The sequence below is a fragment of the Malurus melanocephalus genome, unplaced genomic scaffold (assembly GCF_030028575.1).
Source record: "Malurus melanocephalus ecotype Western Australia unplaced genomic scaffold, MMel_1.1 scaffold_235, whole genome shotgun sequence".
Taxonomy (NCBI): Eukaryota; Metazoa; Chordata; class Aves; order Passeriformes; family Maluridae; genus Malurus; species Malurus melanocephalus.
In genome coordinates this window covers 316,376-343,158 of record NW_026623467.1, presented here as the reverse complement: position 1 = coordinate 343,158, position 26,783 = coordinate 316,376, and the positions used below count along the sequence as shown (strand labels likewise).

Here is a 26,783-nt window from a genome sequence, read left to right as displayed (position 1 = left end):
TACAACGGAGTTTCTAGGCTATACAAAGAGTAGTGGTGATTTTTGTGGTGACAGTGGTTGGAAAGCCTCATATGGGAACCTTCAGTGCAGTGCATTATTGCATTACCTGACAAAAGTACCTCACAGCTTCAGTTCATTCTTATGAACTTATGTTTTTTTGCCATGTCTTTTTTAGGACTAGGATCTCATTGTGTTAACACTGGGATGAAACAGGTGACCTATGCCCCATATAACTTAGAAAACATGTATAAGATAAAAGGCAAATGATGTGTGCACRTGGAGTGTGAAACTGCTGGTCAGTGTAAAAGAAAAAATGGTGTCAGCATCCTGGCAGCTTAGTGCTTCCAGTCTTGTAYKCAGTGCCAGGAARAGAAATCATGGAGAACAGTGAAAGRGCTTTGTGGAGCTCTCCCAGTGAGGAGTGTACAGAACAAAACATAGGAATGTTTCAGCATATAATAGGAGAGCAGTAGAAGCAGACTTGGAAAAAGAAGCTGACTGCTTAATACTGAGTGAARTTTGACTGAGGAACATCTTGAAGGGCTTTAAATCAGAAAATAATTTGTAATGTAAAAGAGGGAACCAGCAGCAGAATTGACAATGTCTTCTAAAATAAACACATAAAATAGAATTTATTGATCAGTAATCAATACATAACTGTATGAGTTCCACAGAAAATGTTYAATTTGCATTTGACTGCAGTTAAGCAATTAACAAGGATGGCAAATTATTTKATAAATAACTGTTTCTGCAATTAAGCAGACTTAAAATAGCATCTGTGTATCTTTTTTAAATTACTTTTTGCATTGACCCAAGAATGAAAAAAACTTTTTTTAGTAAGGAATGGGAGATAAGATTGATTCCTTAATGTCTTTGTGCTTTTAGTATCTCCCTCATGAATCTTGCCTATTCAGTAGGTTAAAAGTAAAAGTTAATAGAAAGTAAGCACTTGGGAGTGAGCCTTCCATCTCTCAGATTGTATTTTAAGAACGATCGCACCCCCTAGAATGGGGAAGGGGACTGCTAGAGATGATCTGATTTTACACAGTAGCCCAAGATCAGACAAATTTGTGCTTTTACTGTGATTGACCACAGAACACTTAATCTGTGTAGCAGAGATTTTGGGGCTGAGCTGTGCTCTGCAGAGRTGCAAGGAGATGAGACAGAAAGGTGCCCTTTTATATGCTGAGTCTGGTGCCCTTTTATACCAAGTTAGCTAAATTGAGCTAATAAGCACATGGGAAAGGGATCTCCTGTTTGTTAGTAAGTGCTGGTAGTAGGGCACTGACAGCATGCCCTCCTCATGTGCATTGAAYTGATGTCCAGAGTAGACTGGGCCASCTTTCGCTTTGTTCTGACTCCAGGTGGATTCCTATAAACAAAAAAAGTCCTAAAGAGTTGTCTTTCTTGGATATGCTAATGCAACAGCTAGTATTTCTGAATATTATTTTAAAATAGACTCTTATTTTAAGAGTGAGARTTCTGAGGAGTAAGACTGTCTAAATGTGTTAAAGGAAACTTTTTTCTCTTCAACACATCACCCCAAGCTTTTTCATTTTCTCTCACTGATACTTTAAACTGTGCCTGTTTATTTGATGGGCCTTCACGTATGTATGTTTTCAGTGGTGAATTTAAGTATAATTTTATCTAATTATATTACAGGTGTTCCTCTGCATTCTTTGAGGAAGAGAGGTCAGCATTAAAACAGAAACGGCAGAAAATAAGACTTTTGCAGCAGCGGAAAGTTGCAGATCTTTCACAGTTCAAAGATCTTCCAGAAGAAATTCCATTACCACTTGTAATAGGAACAAAAGTTACAGGTAATTTCTTAAAAACAAACAAAAAAGCAGCTAAATGTGTTTTGTAAAGATTTCAGTAAGCCATAATACACTTAGTGCACATAATTATAATAAATACAAACCATYRAAAATATGGGTTTTTGTTARTTCATTGAGAAGGTGCTTGTGAAGATTAGGTAGTATTTTTTAAAACGGTGATAAGGTTCTGAGGTGCAAACTTAGTATGGCTTATTATTTCTGCTGTTCAGATTTTAGGGGTTCTTGTATATCTAATTTTAAAGAGAAGTAAATGGTTAATTGCAAAATACTGAGGGTTGTCTGAGTTTAAAATCTGACCTAATATAAAACTTGAATTTGATTTTTCCATAAATATTAAACTGTCTGTTTTGAAACAGATGTGCAGTTGATATTGCAGTGTAATCGGACACATTTGGCAAACATTATATTGCCTTACTAAAAAAGCTTACACATAGCTGAGAAAGGAATATTGTTATAAATATTCCACGTTTTGTCTAGTTTTATGAAAATTTGAATTCCTTCCTCCTGTGTGAGTATGGTTCAGGTACTTTTCACTTCAGCATCTCCCATCCAGGCCACTACTGTTTGTTGCACTCTTTGTGCTCGACAACACTGCGCTTAGTTCTTGCTGAAGAGCAGGTTCTGCTGAAGAGCAGGCACCTTACTGCCTCTCCTCACTCTCCTAGACCTGTATCCTTGAGTTGCTTTCCACACTGTCTTTTGCTAAATATGCAATCATCAGAGGAGGTGTTTAGAAATAAATGCTGTGCAAAATCATCTGGAAATTTACTTTTGCCTTCATGATATCTGTCAGAGGTATTGGGTATGAAATAGTAGGAGTTTCTTAGACATAAGTATAGTGCCAAGGATTAGATTTGGGAAATATTTGACCTGAAAACTTAAATTTTGTGAGAAGTTGGTAGTATTTCTATTACATACTTTTTTTCCTGGATTTGCCCTTCTTTTTAATATAATCTGTGGGCTTWAAATATACATACAAAGCATTACTTGCAAAAGATGTAATAACTCTGGTTTTGTTGATTGTGTCATAGCATTGTAATGTTTGGTTTCTTGGTTCTTTCGTTGGTTTTTTTTTAGCACGTTTGCGAGGTGTCCATGATGGTCTGTTCACTGGACAAATAGATGCTGTAGACACTCTTAATGCTACCTACAGAGTGACTTTTGATAGGGCAGGTCTTGGAACACACACCGTCCCAGATTATGAAGTTCTTGTAAGTATTAATGACACATTCTAAAAGTAGCTACAATAAGAAAATGCAATAAAAAAAAATCCACAATTATGTGCTTTAATCAAAAATAAGAAAATTGAAAATATTTCATCCAGGTGGTATTGTCATGAAGTAGAAATAAAWGTTACAGATGTATGGGAAATTCCAGGATAATCAGCTTCTACTGTTTATGGTTTTACAGAACAGGATAAGCCTCTATGATTAAATCATAATGGCTCAGGCTAGAATAATTTACTAGACCAACTATTATAAGCTGTTATAATTGTCTGAGTCCAGTATGAAGAAATACAATGAGTAATATAAGATTCCAAAGAAAATTCTGCAATGGAATCCTCCAAATATTTGCAGAAAATGTTMAAAAAAACCTGGCCCTTTGTGATTTGCCAAAGTCAGGAAAGGCCTGTGGAAGTATTAAGAGTTGCTTGAACTTGATTTTGAAATTCCTTGTGCTAATGAAGCTACCAGGAGGATGTTGTTTTGGTCAAATAATTATGGAGATTATTTCCCAGCTCCTAGCCCTTTTTCCTGCCAGACAATTCAGCCTAGACTGCAAGCTTTTTGGAGGACCTCACTTCCTTTTGTATCTTGTGTAGTGTTAGATCTACACAATTCCTCCAGTCTCTGTCATGATCTGAGTTTGGAATCTCTGCTGAACTCCTGCACAGTTGTGATTTGTCTGCCAATAGTATTTTTGGAAATCTTCATGCAGGTTTTATTTGTTGTGATGCCAGAATACTTTGAAAACTCCAGCAATACACTAGGATTTTCAAACTCTTGCCTAGACCAAAAGCAAAATGTTCATCTTTTCATGCKGTTGGGCATGGCTAGTCCAGGTTCCAGAAATAAATTATATATTCCAAAAGGGTAAAAATTAGTCAAAMACTGAAGCATATCCTTCCTTTTCATGTCTGACAGAGTAATGAGCCCCATGAAACCATGCCAATTGCTGCCTTTGGGCAGAAACAACGGCCTTCGCGCTTCTTCATGACTCCTCCCCGATTGCCATACACACCTTCACTCCAGTCGCCAATCACAGTAAGTTACTTCCTTCATGTAGCATTAATCACTAAAGTACTTTTGATACATGTTGAAGCTGTTACTTTCAACAGTTTTTGTGATTAATTTTCTGAGGTTATTTAGCAAGATAAAAATTTTAGCAGAGCTCTTTAAGAAGAAGCTGTTAATTTAGATGTTTTATCTTTTWTAGGACAGTGATCCTTTATTAGGACAATCTTCATGGAAAAACAAAATTTCAGGTACAGATAGTGAAACACTAGGAGGCTTTCCAGTAGAATTCCTCATTCAAGTGGTAAGTGTTAACTGCAGCTTTTAATTTTGTTGGTTTTGTCCTTTTGTGCTTTTTCTGYCTATTTTTCTACAGTTAAATTATCTTCTGTTTATTTATCACAGATATGGTAATGTCCAGATTAACTTTTGAAGAGATGTAAATTTTTTTTTATTCCCCTCTTCTTAATTTTCTCACTTGTTTATAACCTTTGCAATGTGCTGCTTTTCAGACCACAGAGATCTTCAGAAGTGTCTTATTTTCCCAGCTCTACCATTTTGTCTTAAAAAAAAAATTCCACATGCAAACTTCAAGACTTTTTTATTTATTTAAAATAGGCTTGCTTTGTGCAAAGGACAGTTGTGCATTATTATCTATTGTCTAATACTGTATTTTATGTTATGTAATGTTCTACCCTCATGGAGAAGAAAAGCAGCTCTCATTTCCATGCAAGTAAACATACATGTTACAGATAACACTACATAGGTGGAGACAAAAACCTGTTTTCTTTATGAAATAATTCCGCAGTTGTTTCTCTTCTTCCGCAGAAGAGCACAGACATGTAATGTTAGGAAGCTGAGGTTCACTGAATATTAAAACACTTTGAAGCATTTTCCAGGATGATGTAAGAATGTAATTGCTCATGTTGGCTTAGYTTAAGATCAATGATTGAAGTCTTTAACAAGGAAAGCAATTTTGAACAWGCCAAAGGAGATTGGAATGATTCATGTTTAAAATATTGAGAACTGAGAAATAGTATTACAAATGTCTCTCAAATTTTGAAGTCTGTGTAATTGGTCAAAAGAATAAATTTGTGTCAGTAGCTCAYGTGACACACTAACATTTGGGCCATTCAGCATAATGAATTTTATTTGACAGAATTATCTATTCCCTTTTTTTAGAGGAAACTTGTATGAAGCTCTTTTTGAAAAAGGTGGCTTGGCATCTAGCTAAGCTAAGAAAATTTAAAATAGACATAGTTGCTATAGMGTTAATTATGGTAATGTTGAATGAACAAAAGATAGTCTTTATGCAGCTAAACTGTGTCTGCAGCTGTCCTCCTATATGAGTCACAGAGTATGATCAGTGAAACTRGGTAACTAAGGTGTATTGAGCTTTGCAATTACTTAATGCAACAAATTGATCTGTTTATGATACTGTTTCTATATTTCAAATATGAAAACATGCAATTAGTCAAGTTTGGTTGTATATTACTGCTCAGTATAAGGAGCAGTATACATATTTACAAGTATAAGCCTCTTACTTGTATTGCAAGTGGTGGCATTTTACAAAGATACCACAACAATACGTATTTTTGCTTGAAGATTTTTAAAATGCATAGTACAAAATTGATCCACAGACTTTTGACACTTGTTCATGTGAGCAACAACAAAAAATTGCCAGATTTAAATATTATGGAAGGACTTGAAGCATTATTTTTAAGCATCAATTTTTTTATTAGCAGTGTGAGGAGGTACTGAAATTTGGTGTTGTGAAATACATGAGACTGGTGAATGCTGATTATTGATTATGCTGTATTCACCAGTCCATATGTATTTTTATGTTAAAGTTTACTTCCTGCTCAGGATGTTCTAGCCTTTCTGATACACTGGTACTTTTAAAAAGTCAAAGCCCTGGTTTAATGGTGATTCAGGAAATAAATGATCTGAAGATGTTTGATTCCAGGAGAACTTTCTGGGGAACTATTRCCAGGCAGTTATTTATAAGACCACAAAGAAATAATTTTATGGGAAGAATTTTGAACAAAACAGAAAATACACAGCACACCTTAGATAWGGTTTCAAACCAGCCCCTTGTTTCTCTTTTATGGATTCTGAAATTAATTTGGAAGAAAAGGAAAATAACATGCTGACAATGGCAAATAAATGTTAGTGGATATTCTCTTTACCTATAACTTTCAGTTGTTTGCAAACACTGAGACTTGTTACAACTATTTTCATCGTTGTTCTACCCTGTCGTAGTKTTTTGTAATCTTTATATTAATTACTACTTGTTATATTTTGACATCTGAAACTGTGTATTAGAAGACTGGCTCAAAAATTAACATGATATTAGGAATAAAGCAATAAATGAGTAATAGATTTTTAAAAATCTTTCATGCTTAATTCATTATGTATGTATCTTTAAATATTTCATATGCTATATGGCAGGTCAAAATCGATAGATTGCATTCATACATTCTAACCAGTATTGAAATCTGGAGTATGTTTTTCCAAGCATTCAGCTGCAGCTTTTTTTATTTTCCTTCCTCCCCGCTTCCTTTTTCGGTTTGGGGTAAAAAATTCGATTGGAAGGCAGCATTGTAGACAAAGCAGATGTTGGCAGGGCCGCTGTGTGCCCGGTAGAGGGAGTGTGGTGATGCAGCACGGGTAGAGTAGTGACCTGCTGGCTGCATGTGGGGAAAGGAAGGATCTTCCCAACTTAARTGCAGGAGGATCAATCTGAAAAYGGATACTCGATTTTTGACTGTTTTYTTGCTTATGAAAATTCTGAAAATRTATTCACACTTCACTTTGAAATGTTCATATTTTCTGACTAACAGATTAAATCGGAAATAAAAATCTAAGCATTCTGGTTGGGTTGTTCTTTCATTTCTTTTAATGTGGAACAGAATTGTTAGAAAAACATGTTTCTAGTTTATTGAGAACTATAAATTGCGACAGTAAACAGGATGAGTTATGTTGAAAATAGAGCTGTTAGGCAAGAACTTCTCAAGACAAATAGGGCTAGACAGAATTACAGCATTCACTGATGATAATGGTAAATGAAAATGTAGGTCTGTGTAATCAAATGTACCCATGAGAGAAAGTTGGTGGACATGATAGAAACAGTGAAAGTCAGATTATCTTGATCACTGGCATATATCTGGGAATAGAATGAATATGATAGAAAATCCAAGTTCATCAAAGAGAAGTGGAGCTGTGCATCCTCAAATATGTCTGCACATCAAAGCAGAAGTTAGGAATCAAATGCCTTGCAAATTCGGGGAACAAGTGATAYATTCTGCATTAATTTGGGGACTCAGCAACTACATGAAGGAGAAGAATGTGTTAGGYAGTTGCTGGATGGTGGTGACAGCAAGCTTGACAAGTAACTTTCTGGCAGCAGTGGCAGATGGTGTACAGTGCTTTTCTTCCTCCCAGGTGTTTTATTGGCAACATGAGCACTTGTGTGGTGTGTTAGAAACTAGATCAGATAGATAATCCAGCTCACAAGTAACAATTTTAAACCTCTTCTTCCTTGCCCCTTCTGAATTTTTGTCATTATGTYTTTTGTGATTGGGTTCTTCATGCAAAATGCAAAGAGCAAAAATGCAAGTGCTGGCTCAGCACAGGCACTGGGGGACAGCACAAGGACCGAAATGAGCAGCTGGAATTGGAGGCTGATAACCCATGCAGTATTGCCTCCGTGCCTCTGACCATGGCTTACCATCTGTTCGTAAGATGCATCTGGCAAAATATTTGGAGAGGAGAGAGAGAAGTGCCATTAGTGCCATTTTAYAGGTTTAGTTTACAGGTGTGCCTTTTAGAATTTTGTTATAGGCTTCCTGTGCTTACACCAGTAAAGATGGCAGTGAATGGAAAAAAGATACAAAAAAGGCCACTAAAGTTCAAGAGATGAAAAGTCCTTCATGGGAGTGGAGTCTGGAAAGGCTCAGTTTGTGATTAGTTTAGYGGAAAAACAGTGGAGAAGAAATGCTTTTATTGTCTCTGAATAAACAAGGATAAATACAAGGAAAGAACATGATATTTAGATGAAAAACAGCTTTGGCTGTTTGGCAGTATGGAACAAATTGCTATGAAGTGTAAAAGAATGCATTTAACATGGAAATTCCCAGAATAGTCTTCATTAGCTGAAAGAGATCCTGGAATAATTTTCTAGTTACAATTTGTGAGGGCAAACAACATGCCTGCATWAAAACTGAACTTAAAAATCACAAAGGAGGTTATATATAAATCAGATGTATGTTGGACTAGAAATCCCTATTTCTACCAGTCACATGTTTCACTACTAGGATGCAGTTAACCCCTCTAGAATTCAGAAAACCTGAAATTTTGGCTATGTTTACATCGGTAATAGAAGTGTTGCTGGTTGCAGAGGAGCTAGSATTTCTCTCAGGGCTTTAGAGTATGCACAGTTTTAGGAGTGAGATGTGTGTGTTGAGAGTGGTCCCAGTGATTTCCACTTCAGTCTGCTGGGTCCCAGGGGCAGGAGAAGCAGGATATTCCCATTATGAAAGAGGGAAATGGAAAGCCCAGAGTTGTTCTGTATAAAATAGATCCAATCTGTATACCAGATTTTACTGCAGGAGTTTACACAAAGAGCTGGTGCTCAATTGAGGGCACAGCTGAGAACTGTGTGAAAAAAAAAGGTGTGGTAGGGTGAGTGGTGCGAAACATAGCGTCATGACCATAACACCCTTTGCTCTCCTTCAACCTGTAAAAAAAAAGGTTCTTCAGCCTCTAGGTGGCCAAAAATTATATTAGTCTTCCTGTAGGGAATTGCAACTGATGGAATTTAGCACTCATCAATTTAGGGCACTTGGAAATGCTTTAAAAACCTCTRGAAAACCCATCATTTAATTTTAATTACTTTTTATTTCTGCATCTTAACTTGATCARCAACTGAGAATTACATTTTAAATTATGAAAGAAACATGTATTTTTTTATCTTGAATTTCTGTGGCATTTCAAAACTGCTTAAGGACTTATTCATTCTAAAAACATTTCCTTTGTTTTAGACCAGGTTATCGAAAATCCTTATGATCAAGAAGGAACACATCAAACAATTGAGAGAGATGAATACAGAAGCAGAAAAGCTGGTGAGAATGTTCTCTTTTCAGTTCTTAAAGCAGGATATGCTTTAACAATTAGTGCAAATAAATACAATTAGGAGGAGAGTCTACAWAAAATCTGTATTTTATTGCTTTCTAGAACATGAAATGTCTTATTTTTAAAGACAAGTTAGAGARTCATTTGTTTCAAATATGATTCTCCTTTGAAAGTGTTATGCTTTGGAAACTGATTAGTGGTAACAACGGGATAGCACATGTCAGTTAACACATAAAATAGGGAAATACTAAGTACTTTGAGAATTTGAGGTACAAGTTTATATGGTAAGACATTTATGATAATACTCTTGCAGATGATAGATACTTATTTTCTAAGYTTTCTGGTTAAAGCAGTTATTCATTTCAGAGATTTTCTGTGTAAAGCTCTGAGTGGCCTTGACTGGCATTTAAAGTTACAGTATCAGAACAGTAACAACATAATTAGCAGCAGCAGAATAATTTTTTCTTGACAACTAATCAGCAGTCRGTAAATCAAAATAATAAGAGTGGCTCTTCTACCACCCATGGCCATAAATTGAATTGAAAGCAGAAAGCTCTCAGTCTCACCCTTCTGCCAGCATCCATCCAGGCTGTTGTCTTTGCAGCACACAGAAGGCCAAAGTTTTGTGGAGAGGAAGAGGGGTCCCTTTTATTTCTTGAAACAAAACAGTTTATTTTTTAATGTAAAATATTTGAATGTTGAAAGATTTATTGTGGGAAGATTTCTTTGTGCCTTCAATGATGATGTGCCCCTGTGTGTTCTGTTACTCTCTTCCTACTGCTCCATCCCTATGTCTCTGTCATTTTCTTCTTCTGTGCCATGGTGTTCTTCAAAACCTTGTTATCATTTCAGTTACTACATCATTTTTCCTGAATATCAAATGTTTTGTCTTTTAATTCTGTCTAGTAATAAACTAGATGCAAAAAGAAGTAAGATTAAAACATATCATTGTAACCTTTAATTCTGATAACGAAAAATTACCAACTCTTTGTAAAATAAACTGATTTTTCTTTCTAAGATATTAGTACTTTTGCATAGATAAGGAGATTGATAGGAYTGACAGTAGCCTTCCTCTAGCAAGAACCCAAATGTTAGCTCAGTTACTRAGTCATAAATAACTGAATTGTTATTTTTCTTGGTCTTCGTATTCTACAAAATTGAGGGAACAAAAAAGCAGCTGGGAAGGGAATCTGGAAATAGATGCTAAAATTGATACATTTTAGCTCAATTGTAACCTGGATAAAGACTTTGAGATACTTYWMAATTCTTCCCTGCTCTATTTCCTTTGTGAACCAACAATCATAAAGCAACCTTCATTAGTATTAAAGACAGTCCTGATAAAAATAGAGGATGTGATACCTTCCTATTGGGCCATATTCTTAGCCTGTCTTCTAATCCTCTTTGTCCCTTGGCAATCCCATCGACATTTATGCAGCTGAGTATGTGTTGCTTCTCCTCTAAAACATATTTTTTTTAAAACAAGAATCTTTTTCTGGCCCCAGTTCACTTCAACATCCATAAAATAGCTGAACATGAATAAAATTKAATCCTTTWGGTTCATTCAGATGTACTTTGAATWCARAAGTCAAACTTTGGTAATAATTCATACAATTGTCATTTGATAATTGTTACAGTAGCGCTGCTGTTTGCTTTAAAAAGTACTCATTTTATGAAGACTTCTGTTTAATGACTGATTTGATATAGAGATACATGGGACTGACCAAAATCAGAACTGATACTGAATRTAGTCCTTTATTATCTGACAATAATAATGAATTTACATGAGTCAGGGGGTGTCTTCACAGGAGCTACTAATGTATATAACTGCACATTTTTTGTCTCATTTCTCTTGACATCACTATACTAGCCTGGGTTGCAGGCTATAAACAAATTAATGTGTACATAAATTTGCTATAAACAAATTAATGTGTACATATATTTGGATAAACAAATATAAAGAAAAAGGACGTGCAATAAAAACAATGCAAAGGTAATTCTGGTTGTCTCAGAGAAGCATCCAGAACCTTGGTGGCAGAGGTGTTACCTGCTTCCRTCTACTGAAAGCCATCCATCTTTTGTCTGCCAGTTTAACTGYTGGTCAGTGTTTCAGATATCAGGTTGTGTCCAGGTCAGAAAAAGTACTGCTATCAAGAAATATTTCTTTTGCTATCACTAGYATAGAATGCTCTTAGCTTTTCCTCYCCAAYTGGGAATTCACAATTGTCTGCAGCTTTCCCAGCTGACCTGGGGTAGTTCAGTGTGCTCTAGGGAATCTGGTCACTGGGAAGGTCTGAAAGTTAAGTTTCTTTATGTTCCAGAGCTGCAGAAAGTGTGTCAAACTTACGCTGCTTTCCAGTGAGTTCTGAAATTATGGTGTTWATTTACAGACCTGTTAAGTTGGTATTCAGATTTGTAAATCTCTGGAGATCATCTCAGTGATTAAGTTTAATGGGGAACTTTGAACTGAATTCATACCTGATACCTTTTGAATTTTTGACCAGGATCTTCCTGACGAAGGCTCTTGATTTTGCAATTTGCTTTATCTTGTGGTATGGAAACTATASCTGTAAGTTTTGATTGTATTGAGGTACYTGTATCTCAGTCTTGTGGCTGGAAYGATGTCCAGCTTCTCTTGCAAGAGGCAATTTGTAGAGGACATTCTGTAATATACTCAAGGTTTTGTTTCAATTTCATAAATATCACCCAAACAATGTCAAGCTACAAAAAGTGTAAGAAAAAAAAGGTACTGTATTTTGGTATTTATTATTTTGTGGGAAATCATGCTAACAAAATATAGTTACCAAATACAAGCTCTAGTAAGTTTCTTTTTGGGAGAATTGTTAGCTGTAGCAGAAGGTGTGTAGCACTGAGTCATCCTAAAGTGACCAATAATGTACTCGCCAAWTGTGCCTCCTCTGCTGCAGCAGAGGTGGTTGAGGCCATGTTGTCCTGTACTGTTCCTCTGTTGACAGGATAGTTTTCTACTCAACCAATGAGAGAAGCCATGTTCAGCTACTGGAGAAATAAGCAGGTCAGACCAGTCATCTTCTGTAGCATTTACCACCATAGATTATTGTAGTACTTGAAGAAGAGAATGGTTGCTACCTACACAGTTCTGCTGGGAGTTATAAATAGTAATACTGCATTTTAATATTTTGTATGTTAATGCTTTTCTGTTTGACACTGGAATTTCAAGTACCTCAGTATTGTTTCCAACTAAAAACTCATTTTGACAAGGTCAAAATCTGTAACTGTACAGTATTGCATTAACTTTGATATGCTTTATGTTTTCCACAGAAATCCTATTCCATGCCAATAGGCATTGAATTTCAGAGGAGATATGCAACTATTGTTCTAGATCTAGARCAGCTAAACAAAGACTTAAATAAAGTATTGCATAAAGTTCAACAGTATTGTTACGAGGTAAGWTTTTTCTGGAATCTCTGTGTACTTGATGGTTTTGCTTAACCTAAATAGAAAACAGAATATCTTGGGAACAGGGTGTAGGTGAGGGCCACTCTGAAATGAAACTATTGGTAGCTATATTGTATTCCTTCTCTCTGTCTGCCTTTAGCAGTCTTTAGCAACAGGCACTTGTCCTGATTACCAGTGGCCTGTTCTTAAGTAGACATACAGAAAGAAAAAATACTGTGTATTAAATAGACAAACTYCCTTGGAAATCACTTCATTTCACACATCCACCAAATGCAAAGGATATCTTTATTYTTCATTTTTCCCCATTATATCTGTGCAGCTTGCTCCTGACCAGGGCCTCCAGCCTGCTGACCAGCCCACGGATCTGAGGCGCAGATGTGAAGAGGAAGCTCAGGAGGTYGTCAGACAAGCAAATACCTCATCAACGGGACAACTCTGTGTGGAGAGTGAAAATTTAACTGATCTTATCTCTAGACTTACAGCAATATTACTGCAAATCAAGGTAAAAAGTTTGCATGAAATAGCTTCTCTCATACAGCACATTGTATTAAAGCTCTGCCAGTTTTTGTRCTGAACTGTGGGAACATTTTTGTTTTCTTCTTCTACAGTGTCTAGCAGAAGGAGGTGATCTGAATTCCTTTGAATTTAAATCACTAACAGATTCATTAAACGACATTAAGAATTCAATAGACTCCTCAAATATCAGGTATTACTTTTTGAATATTTAATTCTTAATTACACACTTTGTGACAGCAGGCAGTTCTTACTGTATTTTAGAGGTGAACATTGATTATAATTAAGGGGTTTAATCTGGTAACTTCTACTTATAGGAAGGGTCCCATCTAAAAGGGGGCCTTCTTAAAGGGAATGTGAAATGAGCAGTTTTCTGTTTGAACTGAAGTGACATGCTAAGAAAAAAAAAAGTTTAAAAATGCTAAATGGATGCAGTGACAACTAGATTTTCTTGTTCTTTAATAATTTATGACAACTAAAAACTTATTTTAGAACATTGTCAGATTTTGAAATCCCACTAGTGATAAAAGTTTTTTAAACCAGAGAACAGTACAATTTCAATCTTCTTTTAGCATATTCAGTGTCTTGTCTGTAAATATCAAAAGGTGGCATATGAGACAATTAGATGTTCTGAGCAGCTTCCATTGGCAAGTTTCTAAACCAAGAAACAGAAGATTAGCCATATTGTGCCAGATCAAAGGCCAGTCTAGTCAAGATGGGACATTTTTCAGCAGTTGTCACAAGCAGGTGCYTGAGGAGGCATCATAAAAATAGCAAGAATGTGGTCTCAAGAACATAGTGATACTTGTCTGGATTACCCTGCAGCCTCCAGCAATTTGTGACCAGCATTTTTAAAATAATTATAATGATGCTAGACCATTTAGAAAATAAACTGAAATGCTAAGTATTTTCTTATTAATGTTGCTTGTATTGCTAAATAATAATGGGAGGCTGTACACAGAAATTTTAAAATTTAATTTTTTTTTTTCCAAAGATAGTAGGATTGCCTTTTGATTTCAAACTATTTATTGAGAAACTCTGTTTTATACCATTTTTCATTAAGAAAATAAAACYTCAAACATTAGTGAAACCTCTTTATAATCAACTCTGCAAATTGCATATTGGAATTTATTCAAGTAAAGGTTGATGAACCCAGCAAAGAAAGTGATGATGTTTCCATTTCATGGTACTTATTTTGGCTATTTTAGCATCCATTCATAATATTTTAATTTCACTAACTCTGGTCGCGTTAAAACCTTACTTTAAGTGCCCAAGTCAGTAACTTGATTTCATTGCAGCTGTTTGTGTAAGTTCTGTTTTCCCATATTTCTCTGTCAAGTTGCATTTGTATGTTCAGCTCTCTGATTCATCTTAATTTTTGTACTGGCCATGTTCACATCTTGATTTTTCATTATAAAGATATTCAACTTTAAAGAGACACAACTCTTACATGTGGGGTTTAACACTTCTTTCTTTCCTTCTTTTTTTTCCCCATAGTTGTTTCCAGAATAATGTTGAGATCCATGTTGCACATATTCAGAGTGGTCTGAGCCAGATGGGAAATTTACATGCTTTTGCAGCTAATAACACCAACAGAGACTGAAAACTTCCTTTCAAGTGTACAGCAAGTAGTTCTGGAAAATCTTCCTTTCTATAGGCTTCACCAAATATCCTAACTGCCAGAAGATAAGGGAAATGAAAACCTCTCAGAAAGGACCCTTTTTAAATATATTATATTCGCTTCTTAAGAAAACCAGCATTACTGGCCAGCATTACATTAGATTTCTCCGTTTGTTATTCACATGCAGTAGTTTTGCTAACTGGTAATCTCTTAGTAATTGCATTGATTATAGTAAACTTGAAAGCATACTTTCATATAATTTGAACTTAGTTTTTAAAAGTTCAGATTAATTCTGCACACCTCTTGCTGTTGRATCTCCTGGTATGTTAGAAGTGCTGAAGAGGAAATGGCTCCAGTTAGTAGCCACATGGCAGGTCTTTGTTGTGTAAAGCTACACCTCTGTGTAGGTCTTGASAGCTGCCAGGTCAGCCTTTGGGAAGCCCGAACGTTCCTGATCTGAGGAAGCAGCAGCAGGATACAGTCAGCAAATATAAGCTGTAAACTGGAGGATGTTGGGCAGGTCTGTCGATCAGTCTGTGTCTGGAACTCTTTAATTTATCATAACTTATAGAAGGAGTCTAATGAAGGAATATAARAATGTAACTATTAACTTTCCAGAAAGAGATGGGTTATCGCTTTTTCCCTTCACACAGGGCAAAAGAAGTGCTTTAGGTGGTATTTTATATAAGTGACTGGTKAAACATATTGTTTTTCCAAACTCTTGTTTGTTTTGCACAAGTTTTAAATTAGGTTACTGGTTATTGAACAGTGCTCAACATCTATCAATAAGAAGATTTTTATAATTAAAGATAACCAGTGAGGTAAATTGCAAAAATAAGAATTGACAACCTGCCTATGAATACCTTTTGGAATGTTAATCTTGTAAAAAGTGTGTATTGGTTTGTTTAAATAGTCTTGTAAAGCTTCTGTGTAATGAATTGTTTCCAAATATGGATTTTCTGAGATAGCTGTAGAGATGTTTTTGATTCTTTTAGATGCCCCATTAAATAAGGTCTTTTATATGTTAATGTRTAAAGAATATGTAAACAGGATTATTTTCAATTTTAAAATTTTGTATAGTTTAAAGATGCTTCTGTATTCTGTGTTGGTATTGTGCCACTGCAAAACTTTAGTGCAGAGTTTATATTTAGCTAAATTTGTTCTGTTAATTAAGAGAAATGCATAAATCTTTTATTCTCAATGAAATTTGTAACTGAATAAATTGACCTATGAGAGTTGATATATTTCACAAAAATGCAAACTTTTTTGCAGATGGTCTCAGGTCATTTTTTTAAGAGAAGCTAATTGCTGAAAATGAAATGTTATGAGGACTAGGTGAGTAGCTGTTTTGAAAGATATTTAAAAACTTTACAAGGGATACTATAAAACAATGATAAACAGTAATTTAGCTGAGCTATCCAGGGAAATCTACCTCTCATAATGCAGTAGGCCATCGTGGTGGTGCCTGCAACTGCTTTTGTCATTATGTTACTCATTGTTTTGTGGTGTTACCATCTGGTTGATAAAGATAGAAAGGAGTCCTCTCCCACCACCTTCTTCATTTGATCAGAGAAAGGTGCCAAAGCCCAATTTAAGGTAGGTAAGTTTAGTCAGACAGGAACTATTCTGATCTACAGCTAACTCAGGAAAAAGGAMCCATCCCTTGCACTCCTATGCTCATCTGCCTGCTGTTCCCTGTGCCACACCTCTGCTGTGATCCCATCCTGTTCTGTTGGGACTCAAGCTCAGCTTATGCRCTGAATGTTTTTGAGCAGCTGGGCTTCCCAATACTAAACCACCAGCAGGGTAATTTGGCCCTGTTGATAGCAAGCATCCTAAATGGAGCAGGGAGAGAAGTTGTAGACCTCTCTACAAGAATGGTATTCACCAAAGAGGATTTGGGAGCCTGGTTTTCATGACAATCTTATTTCTTGCTGCACACAGAATACATCACAATAACCACCACACTCCAATCTCAAGTCTTAATTCCTTAGGTGTGATGGTTTTTACATGTGGATTCTTAAATATGTCTCCAACATATTTTGTGTTGTTGTAGGTTTTTTTAATTATTTCAGGGTAATGTAAGATCCATCATTTGTCATAAGCATACTTTCAGATGTCATTTGTCCCACTTATGTAGGCAATGTAAATATACACATCTCTTCTTTGAAAGGCTGCATTTCTTCTTGGGTACTGATATGTTGGGTCAGAGCTAATGCTGGATTTTGGTGAGTYGCAAATACAACTGCTTTTTGCTGAATGTGCCCTAAGCATAGCAGGAATATCAAGAACTTACTGCAGCTACTGTACCTGAAGTCTGCAGGAGCAGAACAAGTTACTTTGATTTATTATAGTCACTAAACTTGAATTTATCCTGAGCCCCCAAGAAACCTTGACCTCATTTTCTGTCTCTTCCTGCAAGTGCTTCTCTTCTGGGGTCTTCCTGACCCCCAACATAGCACCCAAGTCCACTTGGGAGAGATAGTGTTTGAGGTAGGTTGCTTGGGTTTTGTTTCATGTTTTTTATAAGGACAGCTCTGAGGACGTTTTGATGGAGAATACTAATCAGCAGTCCTGCTATGCCACTTCACCTTACCAACTTGCAGTCAAACTAGCATTCAGCTATCCCAGATCTCACAAGCACAGGTATGTTATGGGGTGGCACTGAGGGATTTTCTGCATTGTTAACCTTATTCTGTGGGGCATGGTTCCTGATATAGGATATTTCTGTCCCTGGTACATGGGTCATTTTTCCTATACTTTGGCATTYAGGTGCTCTTCCATAATTGATGCCTTACAACTTCCTCTGCTAGGTTCTGAAATATTATTTTGTAAGCAGGAAGAATTGGCCTTATCTTCAAAATACATACAGAGTAATATATCCTTCCTCAATAAATGGAATTACGGGAGAGACTTCTGTTATTACTAATTTTGCTGTTTTCAGTGCAGAGCCATTCAGCCAATTGTAAGCATCTTCTGTGTAGTCCCTGCCTAAAACTAAAGCACYTTTACAGTGTCCACAAAATACTCCTGTTTCTCCTAGTTTAGCATTAACCTTGGCTTGAGTGGTAGACTGGAGGCTTTTGTCTGAGCACTTGAAATTTGGGGGTTTATAGAACTTAGGCCATAAATTTCCATTTTCATTCAGGGATGGGGGTTTTGGCACAGATTTAAGACAAATACTGACAAGATAAGGTTTAAGGCAGTTATTATAAYTTGTCCTTTAGGCCCCTTAGGTTTCTCATTGACATCTAAACTGCAGTCGTGGCTCTCAAGGACCTGGGAAAAGAACCTGCAGCTGGGATATCTACCACTTCTCTACCCGCTGTCAGCCAAGGTAAGAAACCTTGCCACTGCACCAGGTACACACACAAGCATAGCAAAAATGTAAACCTTTATTTTATTTTCCTTGGTCAAAAAATCCTAACAGACCATCCCACTCTTTTCTCAAACCAGGCCCCGCCCCCAAAACACAGTGGATTGGGTTAGCTTTTTGGCTAAAGAAGGTTAAATAGACATACGAAACACACTAACAGAAAGCTTTARATACAGTGTAAAAAGATGCCCTCAGCTGATGGAGCCGACCCGTATCTTAAATAAATAGGTAGAATCAGTTACTACCGGATAAAGTGCAAGTGGCAGAGCAGCAGTGGTGAGGTAGCACGGTGTGTGACTGCTCCCCGCCCGAGCAGCGCACCGCGGGACGGGGTCCGGCGGGGAGGGCTTCGCAGGGCGGCCGGGGATGCGCCTTYAACCTGTCCCCTGCCCGGGCCGCGTCCCGCCGCGGCGGCGCTCAGAGGGCGCGGAAGGCACCGAGCGCGTTCTCCTCCCACTCCGAGCCCGACTCCGAGTAGCCGCTGGTGTCCTCGGCGTCCGACACAGGCGAGTACTGCCCGCAGAAGGCGCGGGCCGGCGGGAAGGGGCCGGCGGCGCTCCCCGCGAACGGGGCGGGCTCGGCCCCGCCAGGCTGGGCGGGTGGGAAGCCCTCGAAGCCGGGRCCGGCGGGGAAACCGGCGGCCGGCGGCCACGCGTAAGGGGCCGAGCCCTCCTCCGTCCGGGCCACCCCGGAGAGGGCGCAGCGGGGCCGCTCCGGGGCGCGCAGGGCGGCGAAGCGGGGCGGCCGCGGGCAGCCCGGCGACGGCGGCGCAGCGGGGCCGAGGCGGGGCGGACCCCGCTGGCGGCGGGACTTGGCGCGGCGGTTCTGGAACCAGACCTGCGGAGAGAAGGCGGCGGTGAGCGCGGCGGGGCGGCCCCGGCGGTGAGCGCGGCACAGCCCGCGCCCCTCACCTGGATGCGCGACTCGGGGATCTGCGTGGCGTCGGCCAGTTTCTCCCGCAGGTAGATGTCGGGGTACATGGTGTCCTGGAAAACCAGYTCCAGCGTCTCCAGCTGCGCCGCCGTGAAGCTGGTCCGCTTCCGACGCTGCGAGGCCGCCGGCGCCCCCTCGGAAGGCTCCGCCGGGGGAAGCGCCCTCAGGGCGGGCGAGGCCGGGCCGGGCCCGCCGCCCCCTGCCCACCTGCCCGAGGGGAAGGCGGGCGGCTCCGCCGGGGGCTCCCCGAAGTGCAGCGATGCCATGGCAGCGGCGAGGAGGGGTCCCGTCTGTCCCGCCGCTCTTTATAGCCGGGGAGGGGGGCTCGGCAGGGGCGGGGGTTCGAGGGGGCGGCACGGCCCCGCGGGGAAGGTGAGCTCCGGGCACCCCGCCGGGCCCCGCGCCCCGGGCTGCGGTCAGCTGCCCGACTCGGACGGCCCCTGCTTTGCTCAGCCCAGAGGACTCAGCTTCGGCCGGGCACCTCAGCCCTACACGTGCCCAACGGGGATGGGTGATGKCTGGCAGCCCTTGACCCCCTGYATGAAACATGGACAACMGAAGGGAGAGGGRAGCAGSCTTTGCATCCACCCTCCGTGGACARAACAACTGGGTGTTGGGAGTTTGGTACTCCGGGGAGGATCCAGTCCAGCGGCTGGGTTATTTCTGATASAACATCTCTGCTGAGAAGGGGTTATGGAGTTCACTTCCTCCGGCTATTGGTGTGGCAGTAGATGTCCTCAAGCATGTATCTGCTTTGGCAGGTAATGGATGGTGCATGGTGCGAGACATACAGCAAACAGATGTTATCTTTTCCCGTGGCCACAACTTGTCTGCTTGCAGTGCTTCGCTGCCAGCTGGGCAGGCGGTGTGCGACCTCCTGCTGTGTCTGCTGCTGCAAAAGCATCTCTTTCTTTTTAAGATGCAAGTTAAATGCACCTGGAGAGCCACAGCAGCTCAGACAGGACAGAGGCAGACATTGGTGTCATCACCTTTTCCACCACTTGTTAATGCCTTTCCACATCACACTTGCACATCCCGTGCACCTCTGCCATAACTGTTTCCCAGACAGAAAGGTCTCATGCTGAAACGCTGCCCGTACATCCCAACAACACCAAAACACTTCAATTGGTTTGTCCTTGTTTTTGCGTTATACAACTGTCTCCCAAGAAAAGTAACTTTGTATAGAAAATTGTGTTGAAATTGTTAAAAGCTGGTTTGGGAAGTTTTATTCCTAGAACATGTGTATCTTTGTGCATAAGTGCTTTCATGCCTGAAGGATCTAGGTTGTTCCCAGAATTATGGCCTGCAGTCAGCAGTCAGAAACATGAGACTTGTACAGTGTTATCAATTACCAGTGTAAGGAGASGGCACAGTGGTGAGAAAGGTTGAGTCAGCTGGCACAGGTGAGTGGTGACCCAGAAAACACAGACAGCATCATTTAAGGCTTTTAGTAAAAGACTTGTGGAGGGTTGAATTACTCTGCAGATTCTGTGCAGATTTAGAAGATGCCACAGGTGGCAGCAAAAGAGAATTATTCGAGATTACATTTGCATGATGAATGTTTTACTGTATTTTACATCAAATAGTATTCCTGGAAAACATAGCAGAGGTTTCTTTTCTATGCAATAAACAATAGAGATGTAGCATCCTTCARGTTACTGAAAGATTTAATCCTGCTTCAAATTGTGCCATTATAGGAATATTKACTTTAGTTTCTAAGATTTGGTTAAAGTTGATTAAGTCTGCSAGACAGAGAGAGCAGGTTTTTGAGGAAATGTGTTTTTTCACACACATAATGTGTTGTTCTTTCAGCAGCAGCTTGGTCTTAAGGAGCTGCTGACACCACAGGCCCCTCACTGTTCACCCCCATCCTGATGCCTTCCCTTTAGCTGACCCTGTCWTAGTTGTGTGCCAGTCAACACAGTGTGATCAGGGAATTAACCCAAGTTAATTTAACTGTATAGTAACAGCAGCTGTGGTTTGGGGTGTTTTTTATCCAGATCTGGGATTCCCACCTGTGGGTTACCAGCAGCCCCTGGGATGGCTGTACAAATGAGAGGATACTGCCAGATGGGGCAGGAGAGAAATGGGGGGATCCCTCTGAGATGCTTCTAGGGCTGACACCACCTGGATCTGAGGCTGAGCTAGCAGAGAACAAAACTGAGACAGACTGCCCAGGAGCAAAGTGGTTTTCAGTGTCAGACTTCCCATTAAGATGACTTTCAATGTATATTGAATAGCTACTCAGCAAAGTGTGAGTACTGGGAGCTAATAGACCTGTTCCCAACTCATAAATCTGAAAATGGRCTGACTCTTTGATCTCTGACTGCTGTGACATCCTTCAAGCCAAAAGCCTTCTCGGTTCCCTTGCCCTTTATGGTTCCAGAGGTGTTCCAATAGCTGTCTTGTGACAGCAGCTGACACACTTCCCRTGGTGAGGAAAAGAATGGTGAGACTTCCCAGGCCTGAAAGCTTTCATTAGGAGATGCAGATGTAACAATTATAGCCTTATAAAAAGTCTACATCATTACAATGGAAAGAAAATAAACTTCCACACACTACATTTGGTGCAATCTATGTTGTACATGAGTGCAGCGTGACTGCTGGCTCTGCAGTGTGGAATAGGAAGCCCGTGTGRCAGGATTGTGGGCAAAACTGTCGATGCCCTTCGTGCAGCTCAGGATCACACACACAGGCTCCAGGGTGTGGGGTTCACACTCAGTCTTTTCATTACAATTCCATTTTCTAGCAGACGTACCTGTGAGTGGCTGAGACCTCAGGACGGGGTCAGGCTGTGTTGTCTGTCTGCAGGTGCTGACTTCTGTGTAATTCTAGTCTGCCTCAGTTTCCCTTTCTGTGCTGGCTGGCTGTTACCAGCATGTTCATATATCCTTTTCTGCTTAACAGTGGTATGTGCTTTAGCAAAGGTAAAGCAATTCTGAAGCAAGACCAGAGCCTAGGAATCATATTTTCCCTTTCCTGTTACTCAGASCCTCTCACACTGATTTTGTCCTGGGATCTTCATGGTCACCCTTCTGCATTGGCTTGGTTTGAAACACATCTAWGGTTGAAGAAAAGCAAGGGGGACAKTATTCTGATTGTAAAGGGGTGTGCTGTTGGGTAGAGATCAGAATAGGAGGCAAAAGCAGGCAAACAGGATGGCATAAAAGACAGATCTAGATCTTTGCTTCCTTCTGATAGTTCTCTCCCCTCCCAATGCTGGCACACTTCTCCACAGCTCCCACAGTGTCATCCTGCTGATGTCCTAAAAGCCATGCCTGTGGGGTRGTGCAGTGAGCCTCCTGCAGAAAGGACAAAGTCCTGTGTCTGGACTCAGCAGAGTTTCCTTTCCCTTAAGAAGTAGTTTTCCATCCTGCTGTGCCCCTTGTAGTCTGACAAGGAAGTTTCTGATGCCTTGTAGGTAGGTGCCAGCATGTGCATGGAGTCATACCTGGGTAAGGGCTGGAAGCTTTAAGAAGACATTTGATTTTGTCCCTCCTGTTCTGCAGACCTGCTTTTATTTGTGTCCCACCAAGGGACAAATGGGGATTCTGTGTCTTCCCTCAAGAAGAAGAAGCTATGGCAAAATTCCAGAAGTGACTTGCTTTTTTAAATTAAGATGGCTAAAACTGAGAGAGATGTCTCTYAGAGAAAAGCAGAATGCCTTGTGTTGATATCAAAAATTACAGTCTGCTTCAGAGGCTGCTTGCATTGATCTTCGCTCTGTTTGTCAAGAGAGAAACTTCTTGTGCTTTTGTCTGTGCTGGGAGTACCTCAGCACTGAGAAACCTGTGTCAAGAGGACTGACAATATAAAATGTGCCTGTACTTGCAATAAAATGGTTTTAAGTTTCAGCTGGAGARCATGGTTTCACATCACTGCTGCCAGCCCTGTGCATCCAGCAAGGATAAGACAGGCTGTAAAACACCAAGATTGTGGAGAGGTAGCGGGGGAAAGGCCCAGTGTGGAGCTTTTGGMCAGCTGGCTCTTCAGCCTTTTGCATGTCAAGCTGTGGAGATTCTCTCAGGCTCTTGGGGCTACAAAGTCATCTTTTAAATGTACATTATAAGATCCTGCCTTATGTGAGTTGAGGAACTGCAGCYTGGAAAGCATTCCAGAATGTATGGCAAGAATAGGCAGCAGTGTGACATCCAGTCATGACTGCTGACAAGACAAACACACCCCKTAGATAACTAACATATGAGCACAGTCCTGGAGGGAATGGGACACCAGGGGTTTTGCCATGCAGTGATTTGCAACCAGCAGTGCAGCCTTGGCTGTGTTCAAATTCCTCTGGCTTGTCACTTCACCTTGTTCCTTCTAGGATTCTTCAGGGACACAGCTCTTTGCACAGTATTTTGTCATTCTAGCAAAGCTTATTGTTTTTCTCTTTTTGGTGGCTGTCTGTAACATGAATTCTCTGGTCTTTAAACCCAAGATTGAGRTTTTTAGTGGTGGAGGTTTAGCTGTCTCTTGTCAACCTGACTAAATTTGTAAAGATTTGGTATCTTGGAGATCTTCATTTCTACCTCAGTTTTGACTGAAATTGGCCAAAAAGTTCAAATTTTATCAAAGAATCATAGAAAGGTTTGGGTTGGAAGGGACCTTAAAGATCATCTTGTTCTAACCCCCTGCCATGGGCAGGGATGTCTTCCACTAGACCAGATTGCTCAGAGCCTCATCCAGCCTGGTTTTGAACACTCCCAGGAATGGGGCATTCACAATTTCCCTGGACATCTTGTGCCAGGGCCTCATGATCCTCATAGTAAAGAATTTCTTCCTAATGCCTAATCTAAACCTATTCTCAATTTGAAACCATTTACCCTTGTCCTGACTACCCTTGTCCTGACACACCCTTGTAAAAAGTCTCTCTCCATATGTTTGGAAACTGACCAAGAAAAGGGACAGTGGTCACAGAAACCTGATTTCATTAATGTAGAGGAAGTTTTAAAAAAAACTACATTTTTGCTGTTAAGACTTATGTTTAAGTTACCCCTAGAGAAGCAATCCCTGGATAATTACTTCACAAATTGAATTAATTGTAGTCCAGACACGTTTTTATGGTTGCGTGTATAACTGCGTTTGCTCCAGAGCTTCTGATGGCAGAAAAATGCCGTGTAATTTCCAGCTTCTCTTAGCAGGGCCTTGATAGCAAAAATTGTTAATGCGTGCACAGCTTAGGTTTTGAGGTTTTTTCATTCTGCCTAAGAGGAAATCTTTRTATGAATACTTAATTTCCCTTTGATTGCTTCTAGTCATTGTGACAAAGCTCTTTACAGCCTACGAAAACTTTTAGAGGTTTATCAGGTCTTCCCAAYGTACAGTCACAAGATCTATATATTGAGGCCCATCCAGGCTTTTAGGCAGAGTTCTGAGATCTTACAATGATGTCATGTTTTTAATTTAGAGTTGTCATTTTTCTAGAGCTCACGGCTTTTATGAGGAAGAGCTTGAGCAGGGTCTGCTGTGTATAGTCCTCACTCTGCCACAGTTTGCAGATGCCTTGAAATATATTCTTGAAAGACCTGAGCTGCCTGTCCATTGTGGATATTCAGCTGTGTCCCRAGAGCCCCTTCTCACCAGAATCCTACAGCGAAGAGAGGGTTTGCMTATCTGGTCAGCCCGGGGAGTGTATTCACCTCTACCCAGAATACAGCCAGGGTCTTACTACAAGGTCAGAAGTGTGACTTGGCCATGCTCCAGGCTGCCCCCAGCCTGTCCCAGTGGGCAGTGGGTGCCTGGGTGCTGAGGGGGGAAAGGGAGATGGTKCTGTCACAGTATCCTAAGTGTGACCTGTGACCAAGGGGCTGGGATGACCTTCTTCCAGGGCTTTTGTACTAATAGGGCACAAAAGGTCCATTGGGCACATCTCCAGCGTGATGGAGCCCACAGCATTGGAGAACCAGAATGATGTGAGAGCCTGGTGACATCAATCCCCAGCGCAAGTTATTTCAGATCACCAAGTAAAGGGCCAGGCTTGCCCAGTAGCTCTATGCCCAGGTGCAGGGTTAAAATAAATGCAATGTGACAAGAGTGGCCTTACCCTCAGAATGAAGCAGCCAGCCTTGGAGGACTGTTTTCCTTTCTCCCAKGAGGTAAAGAAGAGAATCCCATGCCACCAGCAGTTATACACTGACTGTTTCTTGGGAAAAGAACTTCCACAGCTTGGAGCTGTAAGGACTCTTCTCCTATGGTGCTGGACGATAACCATAATGAGTAGTCTGATCTATGTTAAAACTTTTGTCCCAGCCCTCCTTGTGTAGGGAAGGCATGGAGGGGTGGGGATGGGTGACCTGGGAGAGACAGKTYMCMRRAARRAWWASMRGKKKYYTWAAAWKKYYKGKTTTWWTTYYYCYTKKWAAWTTTTYCCTATCTCTGTTCCCCTCCCTGGTGCGGTAGTTTCTTAGTAGTTTTTAGTAATAAATCTATTTTGCAACTTAAATTATTCAGCCTGTCTGACCATTTTCTGGAGCATTTACATATCTTTCTCTCAATTATATTAYGTTATCTWAAAAACCATAAATTTTAGTGTCAATTTGGGCTTTTTTTTGCTCTCCTTCTGCCTTCTCTGGTGGGGGGYGGGGGKAACGTCRTGGCTTTCAGCCAAGTTCAAACCAYGACACTTKTGACTTTAGCCCTGCGCTTAGGAGAGGGATGTGACTTGGTGGGGTGAGCCATTTCCTGAGAGGTGTGAGACGTGACTTCAAGACCTGGTGGTGCCATTCGTGTATTCTGCTCTGAGGAGTTGATAAGAGCTTCAGACACACAGAGAGCCTTGAAGGAAGCAGTGGGGGAGGYGGCAGGCGTAAAAACCCAGCAAATGCATATGAAAAGATCAAGGGGCTTTATTTGCCAGATCCCAACAGGAACAGATTGGGGCAAGAAGCCCAGTTTCAGAGAGGACCCAGACACAGCAACAGGGCAAGAGCAGAGTATGTCTGCTGGCTGGCAGCTGGCTCCCTACCGTTGGAGGGAGAGGAGATTAAAGATTTGGGAGTAGGAGGGAGATAAGGGCAAGTGGTGGGGGTGGGAAGAGGGAAAGGGYAGTAGGGAGGAAGCTACCTGGAGATAGGAGAGGCTGGTTGAAAGAGCAGGGCATATTTAGTGTTGAATTTAGACACACTTAAACCTCAGCCTACCTTTGGGTTTTGAGATACCCTGAGAATGGCAGAGTTCATGTACCTGAGTCTCACCGGTGCTTCTGAGGTGAGAGGGCAGTCCGACAAAGCTTGCTGTAGCAACAAACCCTGGACTTAAACAAATCTTTGTTGCAATTTGTCTCTGTGTCCTCTCTGATTTTATTGCTTGTGTTACTGTGAGAGAACCTAAAGCATTGCTTACTCACGTGGTCTGAACAAGGTCATACCCAAATTTTACAGATACTTTCCTTAATGAAGAATTTAGTGAGAACTGTTGKTGCAGGTGGTTGTATACACAAAATAACGGTGTTAGCCAAACTCCARTAATGTTTCATTAATTCACTGTGAAAGCAAAGGAATGTGTCTGCAGATGAGCGATAAAAAAGAAAGAAGGAAGAAGATAAGAACAGAAGAGCTAAGGAAAAAGACAGGACTATGTTTTCCTCCTATTCATACAGCACTACTTAGGACAGACAGCCTGCCAGATTGCAGCCAGAATATAGRCAGAGTAGGGCTGGGGAAGGCAGGATCATGGATAGCAGAGAGGCCACATCCTTCTCT

General features: G+C 40.4%; 2 protein-coding genes across 2 annotated transcripts in view; one reads left to right on the top strand and one right to left on the bottom strand.

Moving 5' to 3' along the window:
• The window catches only part of LIN9 (lin-9 DREAM MuvB core complex component), a 38,974-nt gene extending 22,623 nt beyond the window's left edge, over positions 1-16,351 (top strand). Inside the window, exons 7-15 of the mRNA XM_057374902.1 lie at positions 1,663-1,820; positions 2,916-3,049; positions 3,983-4,102; positions 4,275-4,376; positions 9,115-9,195; positions 12,503-12,628; positions 12,960-13,142; positions 13,249-13,346; positions 14,651-16,351. Coding sequence (XP_057230885.1) covers positions 1,663-1,820; positions 2,916-3,049; positions 3,983-4,102; positions 4,275-4,376; positions 9,115-9,195; positions 12,503-12,628; positions 12,960-13,142; positions 13,249-13,346; positions 14,651-14,756 — 1,108 coding nt within the window. The 3' untranslated portion in view covers positions 14,757-16,351. The remainder of the gene's footprint in view (positions 1-1,662; positions 1,821-2,915; positions 3,050-3,982; positions 4,103-4,274; positions 4,377-9,114; positions 9,196-12,502; positions 12,629-12,959; positions 13,143-13,248; positions 13,347-14,650) is intronic.
• A 2,151-nt stretch (positions 16,352-18,502) lies between these two features.
• On the bottom strand, positions 18,503-19,393 carry MIXL1 (Mix paired-like homeobox). Its single transcript, XM_057374906.1, has 2 exons — positions 19,062-19,393; positions 18,503-18,987 (listed from the first exon to the last, which is right to left on the bottom strand). The coding sequence occupies exons 1-2, from the start codon at positions 19,347-19,349 to the stop codon at positions 18,568-18,570; spliced, it is 708 nt and encodes a 235-aa protein (XP_057230889.1). The 5' UTR covers positions 19,350-19,393; the 3' UTR covers positions 18,503-18,567.
• Between the last annotated feature and the right edge of the window lie 7,390 nt (positions 19,394-26,783).